The sequence below is a fragment of the Polistes dominula genome, unplaced genomic scaffold (genome assembly GCF_049000335.1).
Source record: "Polistes dominula isolate Pdom_NZ unplaced genomic scaffold, Pdom_raw_medaka contig_16, whole genome shotgun sequence".
In the NCBI taxonomy this organism is placed as follows: domain Eukaryota; kingdom Metazoa; phylum Arthropoda; class Insecta; order Hymenoptera; family Vespidae; genus Polistes; species Polistes dominula.
This window is the reverse complement of record NW_028301040.1, coordinates 6400841-6421362: the sequence shown is the minus strand read 5'-3', so window position 1 is coordinate 6421362 and position 20522 is coordinate 6400841. Positions and strand designations below refer to the sequence as shown.

At 34.5% G+C, this 20522-nt stretch overlaps 1 protein-coding gene across 1 annotated transcript in view; it reads right to left on the bottom strand.

Annotated features, from left to right (window-relative positions):
- Positions 1-20119, bottom strand: part of MICAL-like (protein) — a 37808-nt gene extending 17689 nt beyond the window's left edge. The window contains 3 exon segments of the mRNA XM_089174608.1: positions 3953-4263; positions 18994-19678; positions 19797-20119. Coding sequence (XP_089030734.1) covers positions 3953-4104 — 152 coding nt within the window. The 5' untranslated portion in view covers positions 4105-4263; positions 18994-19678; positions 19797-20119.
- Between the last annotated feature and the right edge of the window lie 403 nt (positions 20120-20522).

The following is a 20522-nucleotide window of genomic DNA, read 5'->3' as shown; positions in this document are numbered from 1 at the left end:
CTTAAAATACGACAGAAAATTGTTCTTTTTTTTCCAAGGACAAGGATAAATCCGAAAGTGAGATCTCGCGTTCCGAGAGATTAAGACATCAGATTATACGTCGGAGAGTCAACTTGCGAAGAGAGGGATTCAGGAAGAAAGAGAATCGCGTGAGAATTTCCTCAAAGAACGAAGGCTTCCTCCTTCCACCGGTGAAAGTGAAACACCAAACAGGTGTTCCTTCTTCTTTACCAATCGTAAACGCCGCCATAGTTGGATCAGAAAAAAGGCGGGAACCTTTGAGCGGTGAAATTCAAAGGTCATCAACGAGGATTGCCCAAACGAAATAAGAAATGCTCTTTTATGTAACTAATTTCACTAATAATTTCAACCATAAAAACAAAAAAAAGAAAATTGGATCGTTATGCGTCACAAAAATAAAACTGATTGAATCAATTTATAACCTGTATCCTTCATTTCTTTTTTTTTTTTTTTGGATTTCATAATAAAAATTATGAAAAAGAAAAAGAAATATATCGTTGAAAATAATACAAGAATAATGGAGTACGGCGATAAATTTTGTTTGTTTCTCAAGGAAAAAAAAACCATTAATCAACAAAGAAGCAAAAGAAATCGGAGAAGAGATTTGGCGAAAGTGTGTGTTGTCGCACATGCGCATAGATTGTACAACATTTTTCCTCCCTTGATCATTGAGGGATGCTGTACTACGTTCCTTCCTCTCTCTCTCTCTCTCTCTCTCTCTCTCTCTCTCTCTCTCTCTCTCTATCATGCTCTGTTTCCCGATCGATTACAAAAGCGGAATGAGCTGAGTACTAGGGTGAAAAACGATAGCGACAAATTCCTTTCTCTCATTTTTTTGGTAAACCTCACAGCGACTACTACTATGACGATGGCAAATGCCTCACGGATAATTTTTATTTTATATTCTCTCCCGTAAACTGGGTTATACAATTTTTATATAAAGGATATTTAAAAAAGAAAAAAAAAAAAAAAAAAAAAGGTTGAGGTCAAACTTTTGTACTCTATGTTAATCGGGTAAGTGTAAAAAAGAAGTTTGTACAAATTTAGGTCTGAAAATGTTTTGTTTTATTTTGTTCCTTTTTTTTTTTGTTTAACGCATGTAGTTTGTAAACTTGAATTTCTTTTAAAAGACTGCACTGTTGCGTACACGCACCACGACGTAGTGCCCTACAAAAAACATAATAATAATTTGAAGAGCCTTACGTAGGAATAAGTAAAATAATTTTGACGTATAACGAAAGCAGGAATACATAGATCGTTAGTCATGCGATCTAACGTAGCCGCATAGTCGAAGGCGTAGTTCATAGTCCCGCCTTCCTCTATGTCATAGATTTATGTTACGGATTACAATCTCGTTATGTCAAACGCGTTTCTAATTTTTTTTTTTTTTTTTTTTTTATACACAGCAACCAAAAAGAAGATATATAATACAGTTTTTAAATTATACCAGAGATGATACGATCAATTCTATATTTTTACGAATGAATTCTATTTATCATAGCAACGATTTCTATTCCTATAAATGCAAAATGATTTTTGAATTCTTTTTGGTAAAAAAAAAGAAAAGAAAAAAAAATCCGTTATTTTTATTCGAATGATGAGGGAACATTAGACTCACTCTGTCGGAATATAAAGCCAAAAAAGAAAAGAAAAAATTGTAAGGTAGCTAAAAAGTTCCTAAAGAATTTTGTTCTGTTTTTTTTTCTCTTTATCTTTTTCTTTTTCTTTGTTTAATATCTTTTCGCGTAGTTCATGAATAATTGAGAAGAAATAAATCTTCCTGTTCAAAGCTCAACCCAAGCTACCACCACCTCTCGCAAAACCTGCCATCGAAAAATATTACTCTCCCATATTTTGGTCCACCATTGATTGGGCTTCAAAGGACCCCACAAAAGGAAGGAACTAAACTAAACTCGATGGTTTGAGAAAGGAAAAAAAAGGAAAATTCTCATTTCGTTGTTGAAAAAAAAAAAAACAAAGTGTAACAGAGGAAAGCCATGGAGTAAAAAAATTTTTTTTTATCGACCAGAAAAACGAATGCTTGAACACGCATTACGAAGGATATCCGTTTGCTTTCTAACGATTAGATTCAGGAAATTGAAATTTCCTCGATAGAATTCTACTGTCTGGACCTAGCCGTGTGTGTGTGTGTGTGTGCGCGCGTGTGAGCGCAGCACACGTGCATGTATATGTGAAAGAGAGAGAGAAAGATAGAGACACTATCGATCAAAGACCAATTGAATTTCTGCTTGGACATTGATTGGAAATGTGAACAAAAATATTCAAACCGTTTGAAAATCGTATAACACAAGCTTCTAATTAACTGTTCGATGTTACCTTAATTCCTAGTTTCCTCCTAATTGATATATTTTGTTGTTCCTACGCTAATTGGTGAACTATGAACTTTAGAATTACGACTTGGTGGATATAATACATTTGATAGATGTAGTAGATAGGGGGAAAAAAAAAAAAAAACACAGTAGAGTCAAGGAAATAAAAGGAAACTTAGCAAATAATAGAAGAAGAGTCGAGTTCGAATGTCAGTGACCGGAGGCGCCCTAAAGTCGTCATGCTCTAGGCTATAGTATCGATCTGTCTCTTTCTATCTCTCTCTTTCTCTCATTTCATCATCCCCCATAAAGAAGAATACGAAAGTGATCGATAGACCACTTTCATGATTTATTTACTCGAGGGTGAGTCAATAATTATCCGCAATGTGATGCTATTTTTTGTCTGTGTGTCGGCTTTCTGCTCGTATATTTATATTTTAGCTTTTCCTGTTACTAAGGCTGGAGAGGACAGGGTTTGAACAATTCCCGGTTTGTTTCAATTTTGTTTATCGTGACATTAACAATGACCACTTCGCTTTGTGCGGGTGTGTGTTTGTTTGAAACAAAATGAACACTGGACAAATAAGCCCACCGAAAAGTTTCTACGGAGTTTTAGGACAGTGACTGAAGGTCATTGTTAATATTGCGATAAACAAAATGTAGCCAAAGTTGGCCTGTTGAGAACAGTAAAGTCGACATAGAAGGAAGAACGCAAATATTAATACGAGGGATAGTAGTAGATAGTACAGTCAACACACGAAAGAACGCCATTACATTGGACATAATTATTGACTCACCCTAGTGTTTATATTTCATGTGATATAAGAACGCCAAATTAGATAACAACTTCGAAAGGAATCCATTGTTCTTTTAAACAGCTGCAATATACTTCTCCTTCTATTCCTTTTTTTTATTTATATATTTGCTCGAAGCTCTAAAGATACGAATGTCTTCGAGGTTAGGATTCGCCATTTTGAATTTTCAATAAAACATAGACGTCGATCAATCTTACCCGGAACAAATACGACACTCTCTTACTCGAGATATTATCTATCCGACATAAAAATAGAAGTGAATGATGCATAAAGATCGTTTGGAAAGAGTCTCGGAAAACAAGCTTTAGGTTTCTTATCAAGTCGTAAAAGGTGTTGGTATACTATATAGCTCAATAACGTGTTCCTACAGGAAAGGTCGAAGCCGTTCTGCATTTTGCACATCATGCGGTTGCTGACTCGTCCTCTAACCAAGACAGTAGTCAGGGTCATCGTAACACAAATGTACGAGGTCAGCACGAAAGTGGATGAATCATCGGTCTAACTAAGAGTCTAACAGTGGGGGTAATCCGTTTGGTAGTTAGCCATTTGCGATCGACAACTTTACGACTACGTTTATACCGATGATAAGGCATTTCATTTCATTAACGTGATTTCTGCTTGACCCTCTTATCGAAATTTCGATAAGTGTTTTTTTTTTGTTTAAATTATTCTTAATTAATTGTCAATAATTCAAATACTTGATTAAAATTTGACGACAGAATCGTTTAGCAGAAAGATTACTGAGATAGGAAAATATTATTTTCATGAAGAAGGTGTTGTACTCACATGAGGTCGGGACGAAAGTGATGAATCATGGCGCAAAATGCAAGTCCATCTCGCCAGGAGGTGGTCATGTTCTGTACGTTTACACCCGGATAACCCTCGGTTATTCGTCTGCACCAGAGCTCGAGAGCTTTCGTACCACGTTTTTCACCCATTTTCGCTTCTTTTTCAGGTTTTCCCTTTTGTGCTTTCTTCTGGAAATACGTCACGTGTCTTATCACCCTTGTTTCCGAGTTTTTACCCAAAATATGATGTAATATCTTTAGAGATTTCTTTCTCCTCTAGCTTTAGTTCCGTTAAGATTGATTTCAAATCTAAAATCAAGAAAAGACAAATTTATTATAATTGTAATTCGAGAAGCATTGAGATTATGCCTTCTGCATAATAATCAACAATATGAATAAAAATGGATACGTGGTAATCAAGTATTCTCAGTAAAAAAAAAAATAAAAATAAAACCTACATATATAATGACAATATTATTGAAATAAAATGACATTTTTTATTTGAATGTTTTAAATCACTTTTCTGAGATTAAAAATAAACAAAGATCCAGTTTGAAATGTATCATTGAGAGTAATGCATTTATATTACGATTGTAAATCGTAGTCGTTAGTTAGAAAAGACTACTGCGGACGTTTTGTCGAACGTGAAAGTCGCTAACTTGTGTCGTGTAAAATATGTACCGGCTCGAGCGTGAAGTGTGCAATTGGTACTCTCGGTTAACTATCATTTCATAGAAACAGAAAGAGAAAGAGAGAGAGAGAGAGAGAGAGAGAGAGAGAAGGAAAAAAAGAAAGATCATTTCTCGAAGTTCCAGTTTGAGATAAGTACGATAAGAAAGAGAATGATTGGAGAGCTTGTTTGTATTTCCAGTTGACCAATCACTCGCGACCGAATGTTTAACATTTCTTTCTATTTCTTTCTTCGACGAGTAACTTTCGAACTGATCGTTTGGAACGTCTAGAAAAAACCTCACGACACACAATGTCGTTGTAGTCATTTATTTTTCTACACATTTTCAGTTGAGATATATAAAATCAAAATCACATCTCAACCAAGGCAGGAAATTAAAGATTTTTTTTTTTTACTATTATTAACTAAAAATTCTAATGGACGCGTAAGGGCTTTACAAAATAGTCGAGCTCTATACGAATTCATAATGAATTAAAGGTTAACCACGTGCTTACGTTAAATTTTTTCATTTAAAATTCTTTTTTCAACTCGCACAGGAAATGAATTATTCTCGATTCGAGGTAACACGTATTTCATAAAGTGATTTATCACAAGTTTTTTTTCTTACGTGTCGACATAACTTAAGAATGAGAGAAAAGGAGAAAGAGAGAAAAGGAGGGAAAAGAAGAAAGAAGTAAAAGAGAAAAAAAAAAGTTGTTCGAAACGACTTCTCCAGAACGAAACCACTTTCGTTTTCTCGTCGATTGAAATGACAGCTATAAGAGTTACTATCCAAACGACGTTGTCGTTTAAGATCGATTAGTTCTCGATTAGCCAACACGTTTCAAATGTTCCCTCGGCAAATGTTTGAAAATGGCGCTCGTCCCGGATGGGACAAGTCACGTGGGGGATATTAGAAAGTTTGCGTCGTAAGAGTGCGCTCAGGTCGAAGAGGGTCGTGGTAAACGACGATGATTGGTTTATGACTACGTATTTCAAACAAGGCAAAAAAAGGGAAAAAGTTGTATAGGTGGAGTAACAAAGAAGAAAAAAAAACTTATAAAAAGGGCTGAAACATAAAAGGATAAGAAAATAATATAAAAAAGAATGTAACAAAAAAAAAAAGGAAAAAAAGAAAAAGAAAAAAAATAATAATAATAATAATAAGAAGAAGAAGAAGTGGTAAATGTGACGCACCGCTTCACGTTGGTTAACGGGAAAGTACTTTAAAACGTCTTTCCTTTTATATATTCGGTATCTGGTCTAACCGGTTTCTAAATACAAGAGAAAGAAAGAAAGAAAGAAAGAGAGAGAGAGAGCACGACAAATGCCGCCTTCGGCTTCGGAGCTTTTACAAATGGCAAGTCATGCGCATTAATCTCAAGCTGTTGTGTGCCGCGAATCCGTTTGCTAGAGCTCGGAAAAACAGTGAACGTGTATACGATGGACCCTATTGGGTACCGGTTTCAAACTTTATACGTATGTATTTACTTGTATTACGTTAGGACGCATATATGTCTATTTCAACGATAAATCTTACATTTTTCTAACTCACTGATATATCTCCAGCTCGAATTTAATAATTCGAAGCAGTGAACCGACACGGAAAGTCTTTCTCTTTGTCTGCACAAAATCGATTTGCTTTCTTTGCAGATTATGAGAAGAAACTGGGTTTTATGTATATGCATAGGAGGTTCTATATATATATGGGACATCGTATTTTTATTAATATTAGTATAAGAAAAAAAATGGGTTAAAAGGAAAGAAGGGAACACCTATCGGCAATCCGATACGCATTGTCATAAACCCTGTTACCTATACGCAATTCGTTATTGTCAAGGGATTAAAGATGGCCCTTCATGGCCCTGATTTTATAACTGTTTTATGATACATCATTTTAAAAATCTAGATGACCCGAAACATTGTAAATACTCAGGTACCCTACTGGATATGCAAAGGGATCAGGTAGTTCCAGGTGAAATGGAGGATTACTATTCCACGTTGGTAAACTACATTTTCTAACGTCACTAATATTTTAATTATTTGAAATTCTGTTCTAATTACAAGAATAGAATCATGATGACTTAACAAGACGGAAGAAAAAAAGAAAAAATAGTCCGAAAAATGTGACTCTCGAATGAAACTCGTTGAACAAGTGTTCCATGTCCTTTGAAAGCGGAGTTACTCGAATACCGTCGACAGGAGGTTGCCTTTAAGTCGAAGGCTCTCCGGTGATTAATGCTCCTTTCGGTCGCGATCCGTTGCGAGTGAAACGTAGGTGCTCCTGCGGAATAAGTAAAAGTTACATGTGGCGAAGTAGTCGGCCTTGTTCGCCGTTTGCCAACAGTGCCGCGAGGTCGTTGAGGCCGTTCCTACAAATACGACGATGATGTCACGAAGGAATTGACCCGAGATCTTAACAGAGATTATAAATCTATCTATCGATGATCTATCGATGATCTATCGATGATCTATCGATCAACCCCATCGATACCCATCCGCGTGTGCTATTTTCATTTATATAATGGCGGACTCTTGGGAACGCAAGCACCAGATGCACGAATAAATTTCATCAATTTCATCTATTTCAACGTTTATCTATTTGAGTACCGAGAATGACGTCATCTAGAAACACCGATCAACCAATTAGGTTAACCTATTCTATAAAAGATAGTTCAAATTGTACGAGGGATGTTTGAGTAAATCCCAGGATAGCTTTTACACGAGGTATTCTAATACGCCATTGTTGGAATGACTAAAAATGGAATCACTAAATTTACTTTTCCTAATCTAATCTCCTTCTATTTTTTTCTTTTGTTTTGTCTTCTTTTTGTGTTACTTATAATTTGCATATCTTTGATTAGTAAAAAAAGAAAAAAACTTGCTTGCCTGACCTCATTCCGCTTGACCTCTAATTCGTAGCTCCTTCTAATCAAAGTTTTTCATCGAATCTCGATAAATAATATGGGATATTTTTGTGTTTTTTTTTTAATGTAGCTAAGAAACTTGGAATTCAGTGTTATTAACTGCACGAATGATTATTATAATACGATAAAGTAAAAGAAAATGATTTTTCGTCAAATTATTTTTTAAGGAATGTGTTGTGTAGCAAGTTAACGATCGAACAATGTACATTTTCGCGGTGTTTATCGTGGTGTGTGTAACACACGGTAGTAGCGATAAAATCATTACAGTGAAAATGTTTCTGCGCGGGCGTTATAACGAGCGATTTGAAAGATATAATGTGAGAGAATCGTTGAAAACAATCGCGGTGAAAGTAAACGAGGAAAAAAAAATTGAAAAAAGAAAGAATTTCATGAGGCTTGCGAAGAATTCGATAGAAATTTTCTTCTTTTACTGTATATTCTTACATACATAAGGTATATGGTAGGACACGTGTGATTATGGTTGCTGTAAGATTGATAAATCGAATACAATCGATTTAAATGATCATAAATTACATGACGAATACGAATTCGAGAAAGAAAAAAGATTGTAACACAAATTAGAGGTCTATAGAAAATTTCTGACCCATTTTATTAAAAAAAAAAAAAAAATTGAACAATAGCATAAAATAGAATGTAATGTGTGTGATTGTACGACAATAAAATGTTTGTAGTTATAAATAGGACGGAAAGAAAAAGAAATGTAAAAGAAAATAAACACACATAACACACAGAGAAAAGGGAAAAAGAGAGAAGAATGAAATTTAAGATGCAGGAAGCGGTTTGCGAGGCGTAAACTAGAAAAAAGTCGAAGAAACGCGGAAAAGAAAAGCATGCTTAGCTCTCCTGGGGAGTGAAAATAGCTGAGTTCTTAAGTGATTCTTCGAAATGCCTTGAATAGCACAAAAGTGCGACCCGTAGATGCTCCGGAAGAACGAGAAATGTTTTCTAAGAAATTCGGATGCTCTCCGACAATTCTTTCCAAAGATTCAGACACGTTCAGACGAGTTCAAACAAGTTTCAACTTAGGTTAAAGGGAAAAAAAGATGGCGATAATATCGAACATAGGGAAAATGTCTTCCTTTCAACATGGCGTACATTTTTTGTTCTTTTTTCAATTGTCATTTAATAGATTATGGAGAGTAGAGGTAAGGAGTAACACCCCTTTGGGAGAAAATGTGAAAAAGTGTCCAGCGTTTTCTATCAATAACAGTTCAAAAACCTTCCAGAATGGCGCTGGTGTAGACAAAAGGTATGGTATGAATGTAGCAATTGTAAGGAAATTGAAGTATGCCGAGTTATGTAATAATGTAGTAAATATAACCTTAAAGAATTATTATGAGAAAACGTGTAGCTAGAGTGATTTTATTTCGTGAACTGTGAATAGTACGTTTATTGATTTTTTATCATTTAATTTTATGAAAAAGTATGTGAATAACAAAACAGTTATGGGTAAAATTTGTATTGTGAAATTTGTGTTCCTTGTTTATTTCTCAATCCTACTCTAATAATATTTGGCACTTACTTTTAAATTGACACTCTGCGTACTGTGGCGCCACCCGAATTGCATGCATTTCGACGGACACTTTTCATATATAGAGATGTTACTCTCCTTACCTCTACCCTCCATAAATAGATATTAAATTAGATACAAAAGATAGGAGAAACTTTCTCGTTAATTTTATTTTTATCTATTAAAGTATCATTTTTCTATTAAATGTTTTTCTCTTATCAATTAGAAATTATCACTTGTCGAATAAATTCAAGATTAGAAACTAAATTTAATGAACGATATTATTAATCGTAGATCTAAACATGTAAAATGAAGACAGATCGAAAGTTAATGATACTGGTTTATCGGCAAATAAAAACCTTAACGACTTTAACATAGAAATAAAATTAGATAAATTAAACGAGTTAATAATAATCATCTCTGTATTATCGATTCAAAATCATTTAGATGCTATCATAGGAAGAAAATAAAGAAAGGAAGAAACAATGGTTGGTTGTGTGTTTAGTTTGAAGGATATACAATTACGTAAGAAACGATGCGACGAGAGACTCGAATGTAATACGCTCTCACAGCTTGGAGACTGAAAAAGGATCAAACGTATATTCCATGGATCCCTCTCTCTCTTTCTCTCTCTCTGTTTCTGTCTCAAAAGGTCGGTTCGTTAAACTCTCGTTTGAGAAGGGCTTCTCAAGCACGCTCGAATCTTTCGAAACGGTAGCATACACGCTTATTACACCTCATATGCAAAGAGATACCTGCTGTTATATGTAATAAATAGAGGGGAAGAAATAAAGAAAAAGAAAAAGAAAAAGAAAGAAGGAACATGCATATACAATAGTTGTTGTACGTAAAACGTTAAAATCCTCTTAGATTTTGCGAGAGAAAAGCGAAGGTGTGCATAAGAGAAAGAAAAAGATAGAAGAGAGAAGTGGCTCATGAAAGATTCATTCTTTTCTTTTCCCTTCTGTAAAGGTACCCTGGGGCGTTCTGATACACCTGCAAACAACCGACCAAACTAAGAAACGCACACCTCACTACACTACTACTACTACTACTACAACAACAACAACAACAGCAACAACAGTACAACAGCGTACCACCACCATTACGACGAATCGGACACGCGCCAAGTTTCACGAGAGATTAGCTCGTCCTCGATATTTTTACAGTTAATCGCGTTCGTCCTGGAATCAACGCTATCTTTCTCCTCCCTCTCCCTCCTATTCCTCCTCCTCCTCCTTACATCTCAGAGAACTCTTCAACGTGTAGCAAGTGACAAGGTTAAAAGAAAGACACCGAGCTATCTCTTCTATACCTCAAGCCAATCTTACTTGTAACATTAAAAAATGCTGATCCTATCTTTACCTAATTTGCTGACCTCGAATACTTGTTTCTAACTTGTATAATAAATCCATATATATTAATTATATATGTATGGTGGTTAATAAATATGTTGGATTGTTTGAAAAGTTTCTAATTCATCTCTGATGAATAAACAAATTTTGTAATAGAATGAACAAATGAATATGCATAAATGAAATTGTATACATAATGAAATTTGGAAAGTTGGTATTAGAATTAAATCGAGAAATTTCGTTTTATTTGTTAGAAATGATTTTCTTATAAAATTCCATCTATATATCATTGTAATAAAACTTTCTTCGTACTGATAATGCGGCCGTGACTTGCTCACGTAGGAACGATTTTCCCGCGTCTTTCGAAGGAAAAAGGAGTAGTGTTTCTTACGCTCGAACGATCACCGTTGACTGACTACTGTCCGTGGTGAACGTGTAGTTCATTCATGCTTTTTTGTTAAGTGGAACGTATTCGAGAAACGAGAACTCCGACGACCGCCATGCTCGTCACTGTAAACTTATGTATATATACAAAGATACACGTATGCACTTTTATAGTAACTATGTGAGCGAGTGTATTCGATTCGAAGAGTTGTGTAAGCACCACACGACTCCAACAAATACTTTTATGGGATTCAAATAATATAAATTAGTCAAATCAAATTAATCGTGTCATTTAACTTTAATTTATTAACTTATAATTATAGCGTGATGATAATATGAAATTCAATATTGTTTTATTTTGCTGCTCTCCTAATAATTTTATTGGAACCAAATTGTGCCGTGTGGCACAATTTTGAAATTATTTTCAATTTGAAATTTCCGGTCATTTATTTGTTGCATAAATCAATACGATTATACCCACGTTATTCATTTTATTATTTTGATCTCTAATACTGTCATTTACATAATGCAAATGCTTTTAAATTTGTCCATATATATGCATCATACATTTATAATACGTATATTTGTACAGATGCACGAATTTCAGACTGATTACCGTGAAAAAGAGGCGAGATAACAAAAGACGAGTTCCTCTTCACTCGCATTCTTTTTCGTGGACACTAAGGGCACCTCGAAAGGGTACTTGGAGGTATTTGTCGAGCTACCAACACGACGTGAGCACGATGAGTGTCACTCGACGTGCTCTTCTTTTCTTTTCTTTAACTATGACTGCCCATTCAAATAAAAGCTTTCTAAGCTCCTACTATGTTTTATTTAAGATACCCGGGGACCCCACTCGACCGTCATCAAAAAACATACCAACAAAAAAAAAAGAATGTTTATTATGGTCTACTATTCTGCTATTTTTATTGTAACTTAAAAAAAAGATAATTATAATAATATTAACAAATAAATAAAAAAGAAAGAAAGAGAGTGAGGTTATATGCCTTCATTTGAAGAACTTGACTTATTGATAAACTCACGCCGTGTAACCATTTCCAGTAATTAAGGATTGCACTTTAACAAGCGTGTGCAATCACGACGATCTTAAAAATGTCGAGGACTCTCCTCTCGTTTAATCGTAAAGAGTACCATATACTCTTTGAATAAACTTACGACAAGGTGGTGCACGCGCTCGTGTACGACGGCCATTTAGGAAATTTATTGGCCGGCAAGTCGCTTAAAAATAAAACTAGACGAGATCAATCAAATCACGTGCTACCACTACCTATCACCGCAAAGGATTATTCGAACTGAATTCATCTAAAAACGTAAATTAAATGAACAAATGAATAAATAAAAAAAATACAAAGAAAAACAGATCGTACTACTATGTAATCCCCTAACAAAATTCGTTAATTAAAAAAAAAAATATATATATATAATGATAATAATAAAGCTCTCACGAAAATAATCCGATTTGGTTTGAAACTGTAAACTTGGTTAATTGTTGCATGGATTTTATAACAAAATATCATCTCGTAAAGGATACTTTTTTTTTGTGTTTTTACCGACAGCACAATGAATACACACTGTTATATCGATTGCCCTAATTTTGAATCACGCCAAATTACATTTGAAATGATAGTCATTACGATCATCCGTTATCGCACCAGTTGGCGATGATAATTAATGTCGAGATTTTCAATATTTCTTTTGTAAACATCAATGTAACGTGTAATCATATAATAGATATTTAATTATTACTTGAAAAATTAATAATTGTGGCTTTATTTAATTGGATATAATAAATGCAATACTGTATATAGGTCAAGCCGATATATAACATTATCTTATCAAGGATAAAAAGTAATAATAAAAAAAAAAAAAAAAAAAGAAAATAGAATCCTGAAATTAATTTCAATAACGAGCCCTGTGGAAAGTAGAGATAAAGAGGAAAAAAAACTAAATAAAAAGCGATTTGATCCAATGAGCCAGGGACAGTGTTGGTTGGTGGTATCATGGTGGTTGTTGCAAGGCATGAAAACTATGCTTAAGTATCCATAAAGGTGAATAACGCGAACCGTTGGCGGATTTAACGACGCGGCTACAGAATATTACGGATTGTCTTGCCTTTCCGACGACTTTAACGGTTTAACTGTAATTTTCTATTCGAGATACAACCACAACCAGCTTAGCTACTTAGTTAATAATATTTTCACGAAAACATAACGCTCATTTCATTTTTTTTCTACGATCGAGAAACGAGATATCTTTTTCTATCTCTTCCTTTGATTATCATTGCTGAATATTTTAAACGTTTACAAACCACTCGTACACATTTCTATTCAGGATGTAACAAAAATATCGCTAATGGATTCCGCATATTTACAATTAAAGAAGAAAATTGAACTACCACTTATAAATAAGACGATACTTGAAAAGTCTTGCGCAGCAACTGAGAGAAATTAAGCATTTCCGTATGATTGATGTTGATCTAGCCTGTTTTTCTTTTCCATGTTATAAGGAATCCATTTCTTAAGTTTTGCTAACGTATTTTTGTTACATTTTGTATATATATATACACATGTTGCTGCCCACTCATGTCAAAATCTAATATGAGATTCTTCTTTTTTATCAAGAAAAAAAAATGTTTATTTTTCATCTACCAGTCGTGAAATTTTGCTAACAAAACTGATAAAAACTTATTGTTCAAACGACTCTACAGATAAGAATACCCCTTTTTTATATTGTTTTTTTCTTATTTTTCATAACACAACGAGATATAAATGTGCTCTTCTTTTCACAATTTTATTCGACCTAAATTTTCGTAAGCGATATTCCGCAAAAAAAAAATTACCAAATCAACTTGACGATTGCGGAACGATGTTATAAGCGGGGACAGGGGAGAGGGATAAAAATAAATAAAATGCAGGATAATAAAGTGAAGAGAAGAGCCCTTTTTAGGGTGAATAAGATATGGTGAAGAAAAATAGTGAGAAATATTTGGTAGATAAGTTGGATCACGGAGACGCCATAAGAAAAAAAACAATAGGGAGACAATTTTCATGAAGTCGAAATTATTATTATCGGGTGAGAAGGAAGTACATGAGAAGAAGAAGGAAGAAAAGAAGAAGAAGAAGAAGGAAGAAGATAGGGTCTTGAAAAACACGTTGGTGTGGGAAACGGTATTCCTCACTTCTTCCAAGAAAGTAATTTGAAGTTAGCAGGTAGGTAGGTAGGCGGTCACGCGATTCCGTCTTTCATGTGGAAGAAAAGAGAAGGAACGAGAGAAATGGTAGAGATGGGGTAGAGATGGGAGAAAGAAAGAGGAATAAAGAAAAGAATAAAGATGAACGCCCGAAGAAAGAGAGAAGACTTAGCTCAAAGCAAACCGATCGGCCAAACCTCCCAAGCACGAGCGAACTTAAAGACTACCTGTCTGGATGAACTCAACTTCGGGATAATATTTCTTTCTTTCTTTCTTTATACTCTCAGGTCAGTTATATGTGTATATATATATTAAACCTATCAACAAATTCTATTCCATATTGTAAATAAAATAAAAAAATAACTAATATAATCAAATATTTTTGTTATTTTTTGTTTACTCTGTCGGTATTTCAATTAACAATATTTTTTAAATCTCGATGGAAACTTTTAAATTTACGAAATGGGTAATTACTTTTGAAAACGTTCCTTGCCTAAGTTTGTAATTAAATCAAAATATGATACACATAAGAAATATATTTGTTATATTTTCTATCAAACTAAAAACGTAATACTCTCCTCCTATTCACTAGGACTATTACATTATCGAAGAACGATTTCCACGTTTCTAGATATACGTAATAACTCGATAATTCTACGAAAGAGGATGAAGAGAACAAAAATTAAAGTAGAGTAGAATAGAATATAATAGAATAGAATAGAACAGAATAGAATAGAATAGAATAGGGTAAAGTAGAATAAAGAAAAGAATCGTCATAACCCTCTCTTGTTAGTAGCCTCCTTTTTGTTCTAATCAAATCTCATCCTTTCCAGACCATCAAGTTGCAATTAGGCTAGGTAGGTAGGAAGTACGATATAAGCAACCTAGTAATACGCGGATAACTCTAGAACTGGATTTCAAACTCTAGGTCGTTTCTAGGGATTATACGATAATAATAAAAGATGAAAAAAACAATTTTGTTCAAAAAAATAGGACGAGTTTTGTTCACGTTTTTAAAGAAGAACGAACGAACGAATGAACGAACGAATGAAAGAATTAACGAGCAAGCAAGTAAGAATGATGCAGGTTTTTTTCTGCATGATTGCACATGGCCAGACACACAGAGACAGATATACATACACACTACATATTTCTATCTAACAAACACGAAAAAAGGAAGATACGAAAATAATGAAGGTAACGAGAGAGAAAGCGACGAATTTATCAAGATCTGCGTCTCGTTCAATTCGAGTGCACACGCAGCATACGCGTGTGTGTGTACAAGAAAAGAAGGAAAAGGGGGAAGGAGAAGAAGGTGGGAGAAAGGTAAAGTGAGGGGAAAGAGAGGAGAGACTATTCCTCCGTAATTTCTTTGATCCAACCACCGTGAAAGGTTTTGCGTAACTCTCTCTACTATGTGACTCAATACTTCCCGTTTGAATATTTTTCTTCCCCAAGAAGCCGCATTATGCACTTTCTCGCGATTTCCTGCTAGGCTTTCGAGATGTTAAAAGATGAAGGAGGAGAGGTGGTTTCTATTCGACGAAGCAGCTTGATAAAACTACTACAACCTCTAAGGATCGATGAAACGTAACTCCGAACACCAACAACTTCCTTTCCATTTCTTTTGATTATCTTATTATACTTTCTCACTTTCTTACGCACCAACGAATGTGGACTTTTATTAGATCGACTTGTTAAGGTTTATTGGTTCATTGATTATTCGATCATTTTATTTGTGTGTTTTGAACGTTAAGTGATCCTTTTGCTGTGAAGCCTTATCTCTTGTTAGAAAAATAATGATTAGTTATATCACGGTATATATAATATTTTTTAACGAAAGAAATGATGGACATGCTTTTTTTTATACAAAACATCCGTGAGTTTTTCAAGATGGACGTGACTCCTGGCGATAGGAGAGCCTGTTTATCGGCAAACGGCTACTTTTAGAAGGCCTCGTGAGTCACCAAGCTCCCATGCAGATAGGCCAACATGAAGCTGCTGCTGATGCTGCTGCTGCTGCTGCTGCTGCTGCTACTGCTGATCTTCTCCTTTTTCTTTTTATTTTTCTTTTTTTTCCTTATCGAAGGAGTAGAGTAATCCGCGGAGAACCATTAGAGTGGTCGCGTTTATCTTTCTACTTTCCACTAAACGGGATATTTCCTCTCTCTCTCACGAGTATTTTCAAAGAGTCCACCAGACGACATTTTCGAACTCGTGACTCAGGCTTTTTTACGGTTCGTCGAGCAGGGAATAATCGGATTGGTGGTTCGCTAACATCGTAGATACGCAATATTTCCTGACCGTTGTATCTCGATAAGGACAACTTCTATATACTTTTATATATATAAACTAAGTACTTACAATTAGATGTTATTATAGTACAAAATGATGTTCAAATTGATTAGAAATTAATTCATACAAAAGAAAAAAACAAGATAAATTTCCACTCAATAATCCTATGGGAACTCGAACTGTAACTGTATCTTCTCCTCAAGATCTTTCTACAATCTCAACGTTCAATTATTTAATAAATTCAAATAATTAATCAAAAATAATACATAACAATTGTCAATAATTCTAATGAGAAAATGAAGCAAAATAAAAAAAAAGAGACCAAAAAAATAACTAATGATTGACATATAGAAAAAAAGCATTAGAGACCAATTGGTAGATTCATAAAAAAAAAAAAAAAAACACAAGAAAAAAATGTTCTCTCTCAATATACGTAATATACCTGAATACAAAGATAAATGAAATGAAATGAAATGAAATGAAAAAAAAAAGAAAGAGAAAGAAAGAAAGAAAGAAAGAAAACTAATTCGGCGTTAGGGTTCTCTCACGAATATCCCTAACTCTTGGTGCACGCACGCACGCTAGAGAAACGGGTCGGACACACGGGGCTCGAAAGCCACGCGTGAACCGTGGGAACGAGTCTGAGCATAACAGGTAGTACGAGACCGTCACGTTTCCGTGCGCGACTCTGACTCTACTACTCTCTCTCTCTCTCTCTCTCTCTCTCTCTTTCTCTGTACAGATATATCTTTCATATATACACACATACAAACATATACCCATCCAAAGCGCGGCTTCTACACGTTCCGTATGTTTACGTCGACGTCTACTCGATAAAGTGCCTTTACACACGCTCAAATAAAATCAAATATGTGTGTGTGTCTATGTGTAAGAAACGCACCACCAAGTTTCTCTATAAAAGAGATGATGTTCCTCCTCTCCAACAACAACTGCTCTTACGTGCCGCTATTTCTCAATTATAATTGAGATCCTCTAAGAACGCAACATGAAAATTAAAAAAAAAAAAAAAAGAAGAAAACTTTTCTATCTATCTTTGTTTTCTCTTTTTTTTCTTCTTCTTTTTTTTCTACTTTAGGGCGTATAATAAATGAAAGCTCTAATGTAATTTTAGGTTATTCACTCTCTTTCTCTACGAAGTCATTTTTGTATTTCAATGCTAATCATCTCTCTCGGTTCTTTTTCCTTCTTCTTCTATTTTGGATTAGTTTGTGTGTGTGTGCATGTATGAGTAACGTCTCATACTGGTTTTTTGTTGTTTGTGATAATAAACATTTTCATTATCAAATTAATTCCAATTTTTATCATAACTCCTCGAATTATTATCAAATGATAACATCGAATATTTGATGCATTATTACTCTTACAAGATTCGTTCAACGAGCAAAGAAAATTGTGTTGATTCATATTTGATAATTATCATAAGATAATACGAGATCTAACGTTACTTCTGTTTCTTTGCCATATATATGTTTAATTTGAAATTACTTGTGTTGTATACACGTATGACTCATGCCATGTTTTTCTATTTTTTTTTCTTTTATATCGAACAAATTCCGATTTTTATCGTAACAACATAGTAGTATCCAAAGTATTACTGTACGAAGATCAGTTACACAATAAAGAAAATAATCTCTAACGATCGTACAGCACGAGGATAGACGATCTTTAAATTTAATAACGAACTCTATGCTATACACAAAGCCAACCAAGAGATACTCGTTGAAAATCTACGCGCTTCGACGAAGGCTAGCCTTTAATTTACTTTAATGAAGCTTCTCTAAATACCGACAAGAGGAAAATTATAGCTAAATTTATCTAACAACCGTAGGGAATTTATCATCGCAATGCGGGACAATAATTTCCTTGAAACTACAAAAGGAGCGTCTTAAAACATTAAAGGTTATGGCAATTAATAGATTAAATACATCCTACAGATCAAAGCTTACACATACACAAACATATATCTTTTAAAAACATAAACTAAAATAAGATTATCATAGAATTATCAATGCAAATGACCTAGAGAGTCAAAAGACCAACTCTTTGTTACGAAAGATAATTAAATTTAATAAGAAAATACATAAGATAGAGATAGACATAGTCCTTTTAACGTACGTGACCTGAAAGAATCGATACGAGCACATATATTACATGAATTTATCCCGTATCTGGTTACACGAGAAAGGAACCTAATGAAATATCGATTTATATCAACTGCATGTATTGCATCGCATCAAAATATCGTTGATTAAAAATTAACAAATAGATTGGTGACTTTAATGCTTCAAAATTGAAGAAAGACATATAAGTTCGGACACGCAAATACAAAAGGGAAAACGAAAAACCTAACCTCTCCTTGAACTCCCGACACATACACTCACACCATACACAACACCCACACAAATATATAAAACGTATCTTTTACTACTTCAAACCTACCCAAAATGTCTACCCACAGCTATAAAAGATGATCAATAATTGATCTGAAATAATCCTACGCATCATTAACTTTATAATTTCGAATATATATATAAATCAATAATCATAAGAGCAACAGTAGGATCAGACGACACATATTTATATTCTAAGAAAACAAATATATAAATAAATATATAAATAAAGATAAACAACAAAAGATCCGTTACCTTACGTCATTGGTATGACTTATAGAATGTTGCTGTTTTCTTCTTCTATCCTAAGGCATTAAGTCTCTCTCAGTCTCTTCTTCTTTCCAATGGAACATAACCAACGGTCGTGTACCCCTTTTCGCTTTCTCTGTCTTCCTCTCGCACACTGTTAATTCTTCAACGTTTAAACTCAGTTCGTTTCTATCGATGTTGATGGTGTCTTCGTTGCTCGTTGTCGTTCGTCTTAGTCTCACCAGGCTGCAGTGTTTCGATTCAAGCGACGTCTCTACTACTCTCTACACGATGACCTACCCTCTCTGTTGTCTACCCTTCTCTCTCTCTCTCTCTCTCTTTTATTCCTTCTAACATGTGCGCGGGCGCGTCCGAATATGAAAAACTAAACAACACACACCTGCAGTTTCTCTTTGCGTAACAACAAACACTACTTTGTTTCTTCTAAATAAAACACATCGAGATTAAATCGAGCAATAATTTGAAATGATAAAATACGATGAGAAAAAATTTACGAATGAAAAAGTCTGACTCTTCCTAACCTCAAAACTTACATACGTATGTCGTGTGTGTTTCTTTAGAAGAAAATCACGCGCCACGTTTTGAGAACCGAGTAAAACAGAAACAGAAACAATATATATATATAACCTTTCTCGTACAATGTTTTTTTTTCTTTTCTCGCCCTGACGAACTTAACCCGTTCAATAATATCGAGAGAAACAGAGAAGGGATATATATGGGTGTATATGTGTAAGTAGATATATGTATATATATATATATTTCTACTTTGTTTCTTCCTTTTTTCTCACCTTATCTTTCCTTTTCCAATACTTTTTTCACTATCTCTCTCTCTTTCTCTCACTATAAGAAGCAAAGTTCTATATATATGATTATATATACCATATGTATGATACATAGAATGATCGTGGTGATAAACTTGACGTGTAAATGTTGGTATGTGTTTGTGTGACGATGATGACCGGTAAAAGTGGAAGGAGAATCAGTCGCCGCTGCGTTGACGATGCGCGTGCGATCCTGCGACTGAGACGCCACGAGTGGCATGCTTAGTTTTACGCTGCGGGATTCAGGCTCCCCTCTTTCTCTCCGTTTTATTCCTATCTCTTTCGTTCTACGGGCCCCGCCCGTGAGACACCGCTCTTTCTCTCTCTAACATATGCATGCAACACACACAACACACACACACAACACAAACGTTCTCTCACTTTCTACCCTTTTTTTCTCTTTCTCGTCCTTTTTCTCTCTCCTTAACTTAACTTCTTTTTCTAATATACACACATGAAGTACAAACGTAACATGCAACACACAAGTTTCTATCTTTCCGTTGAGTTCACACGAGTGAACAGCTCGATAGGGCGAATTATTAGCTGCGCAAGAGAAATTTCATTCTTCTTCTTTTATTTGATTTTGTTGTTATTATTATTGTTTAAATCCTTTTATCCTATAACATCTTTCCTCCCCACCATTATTTTTAGGTTTGAAAACAAATTTGACTTATATACCGTGTTAGATAAAAT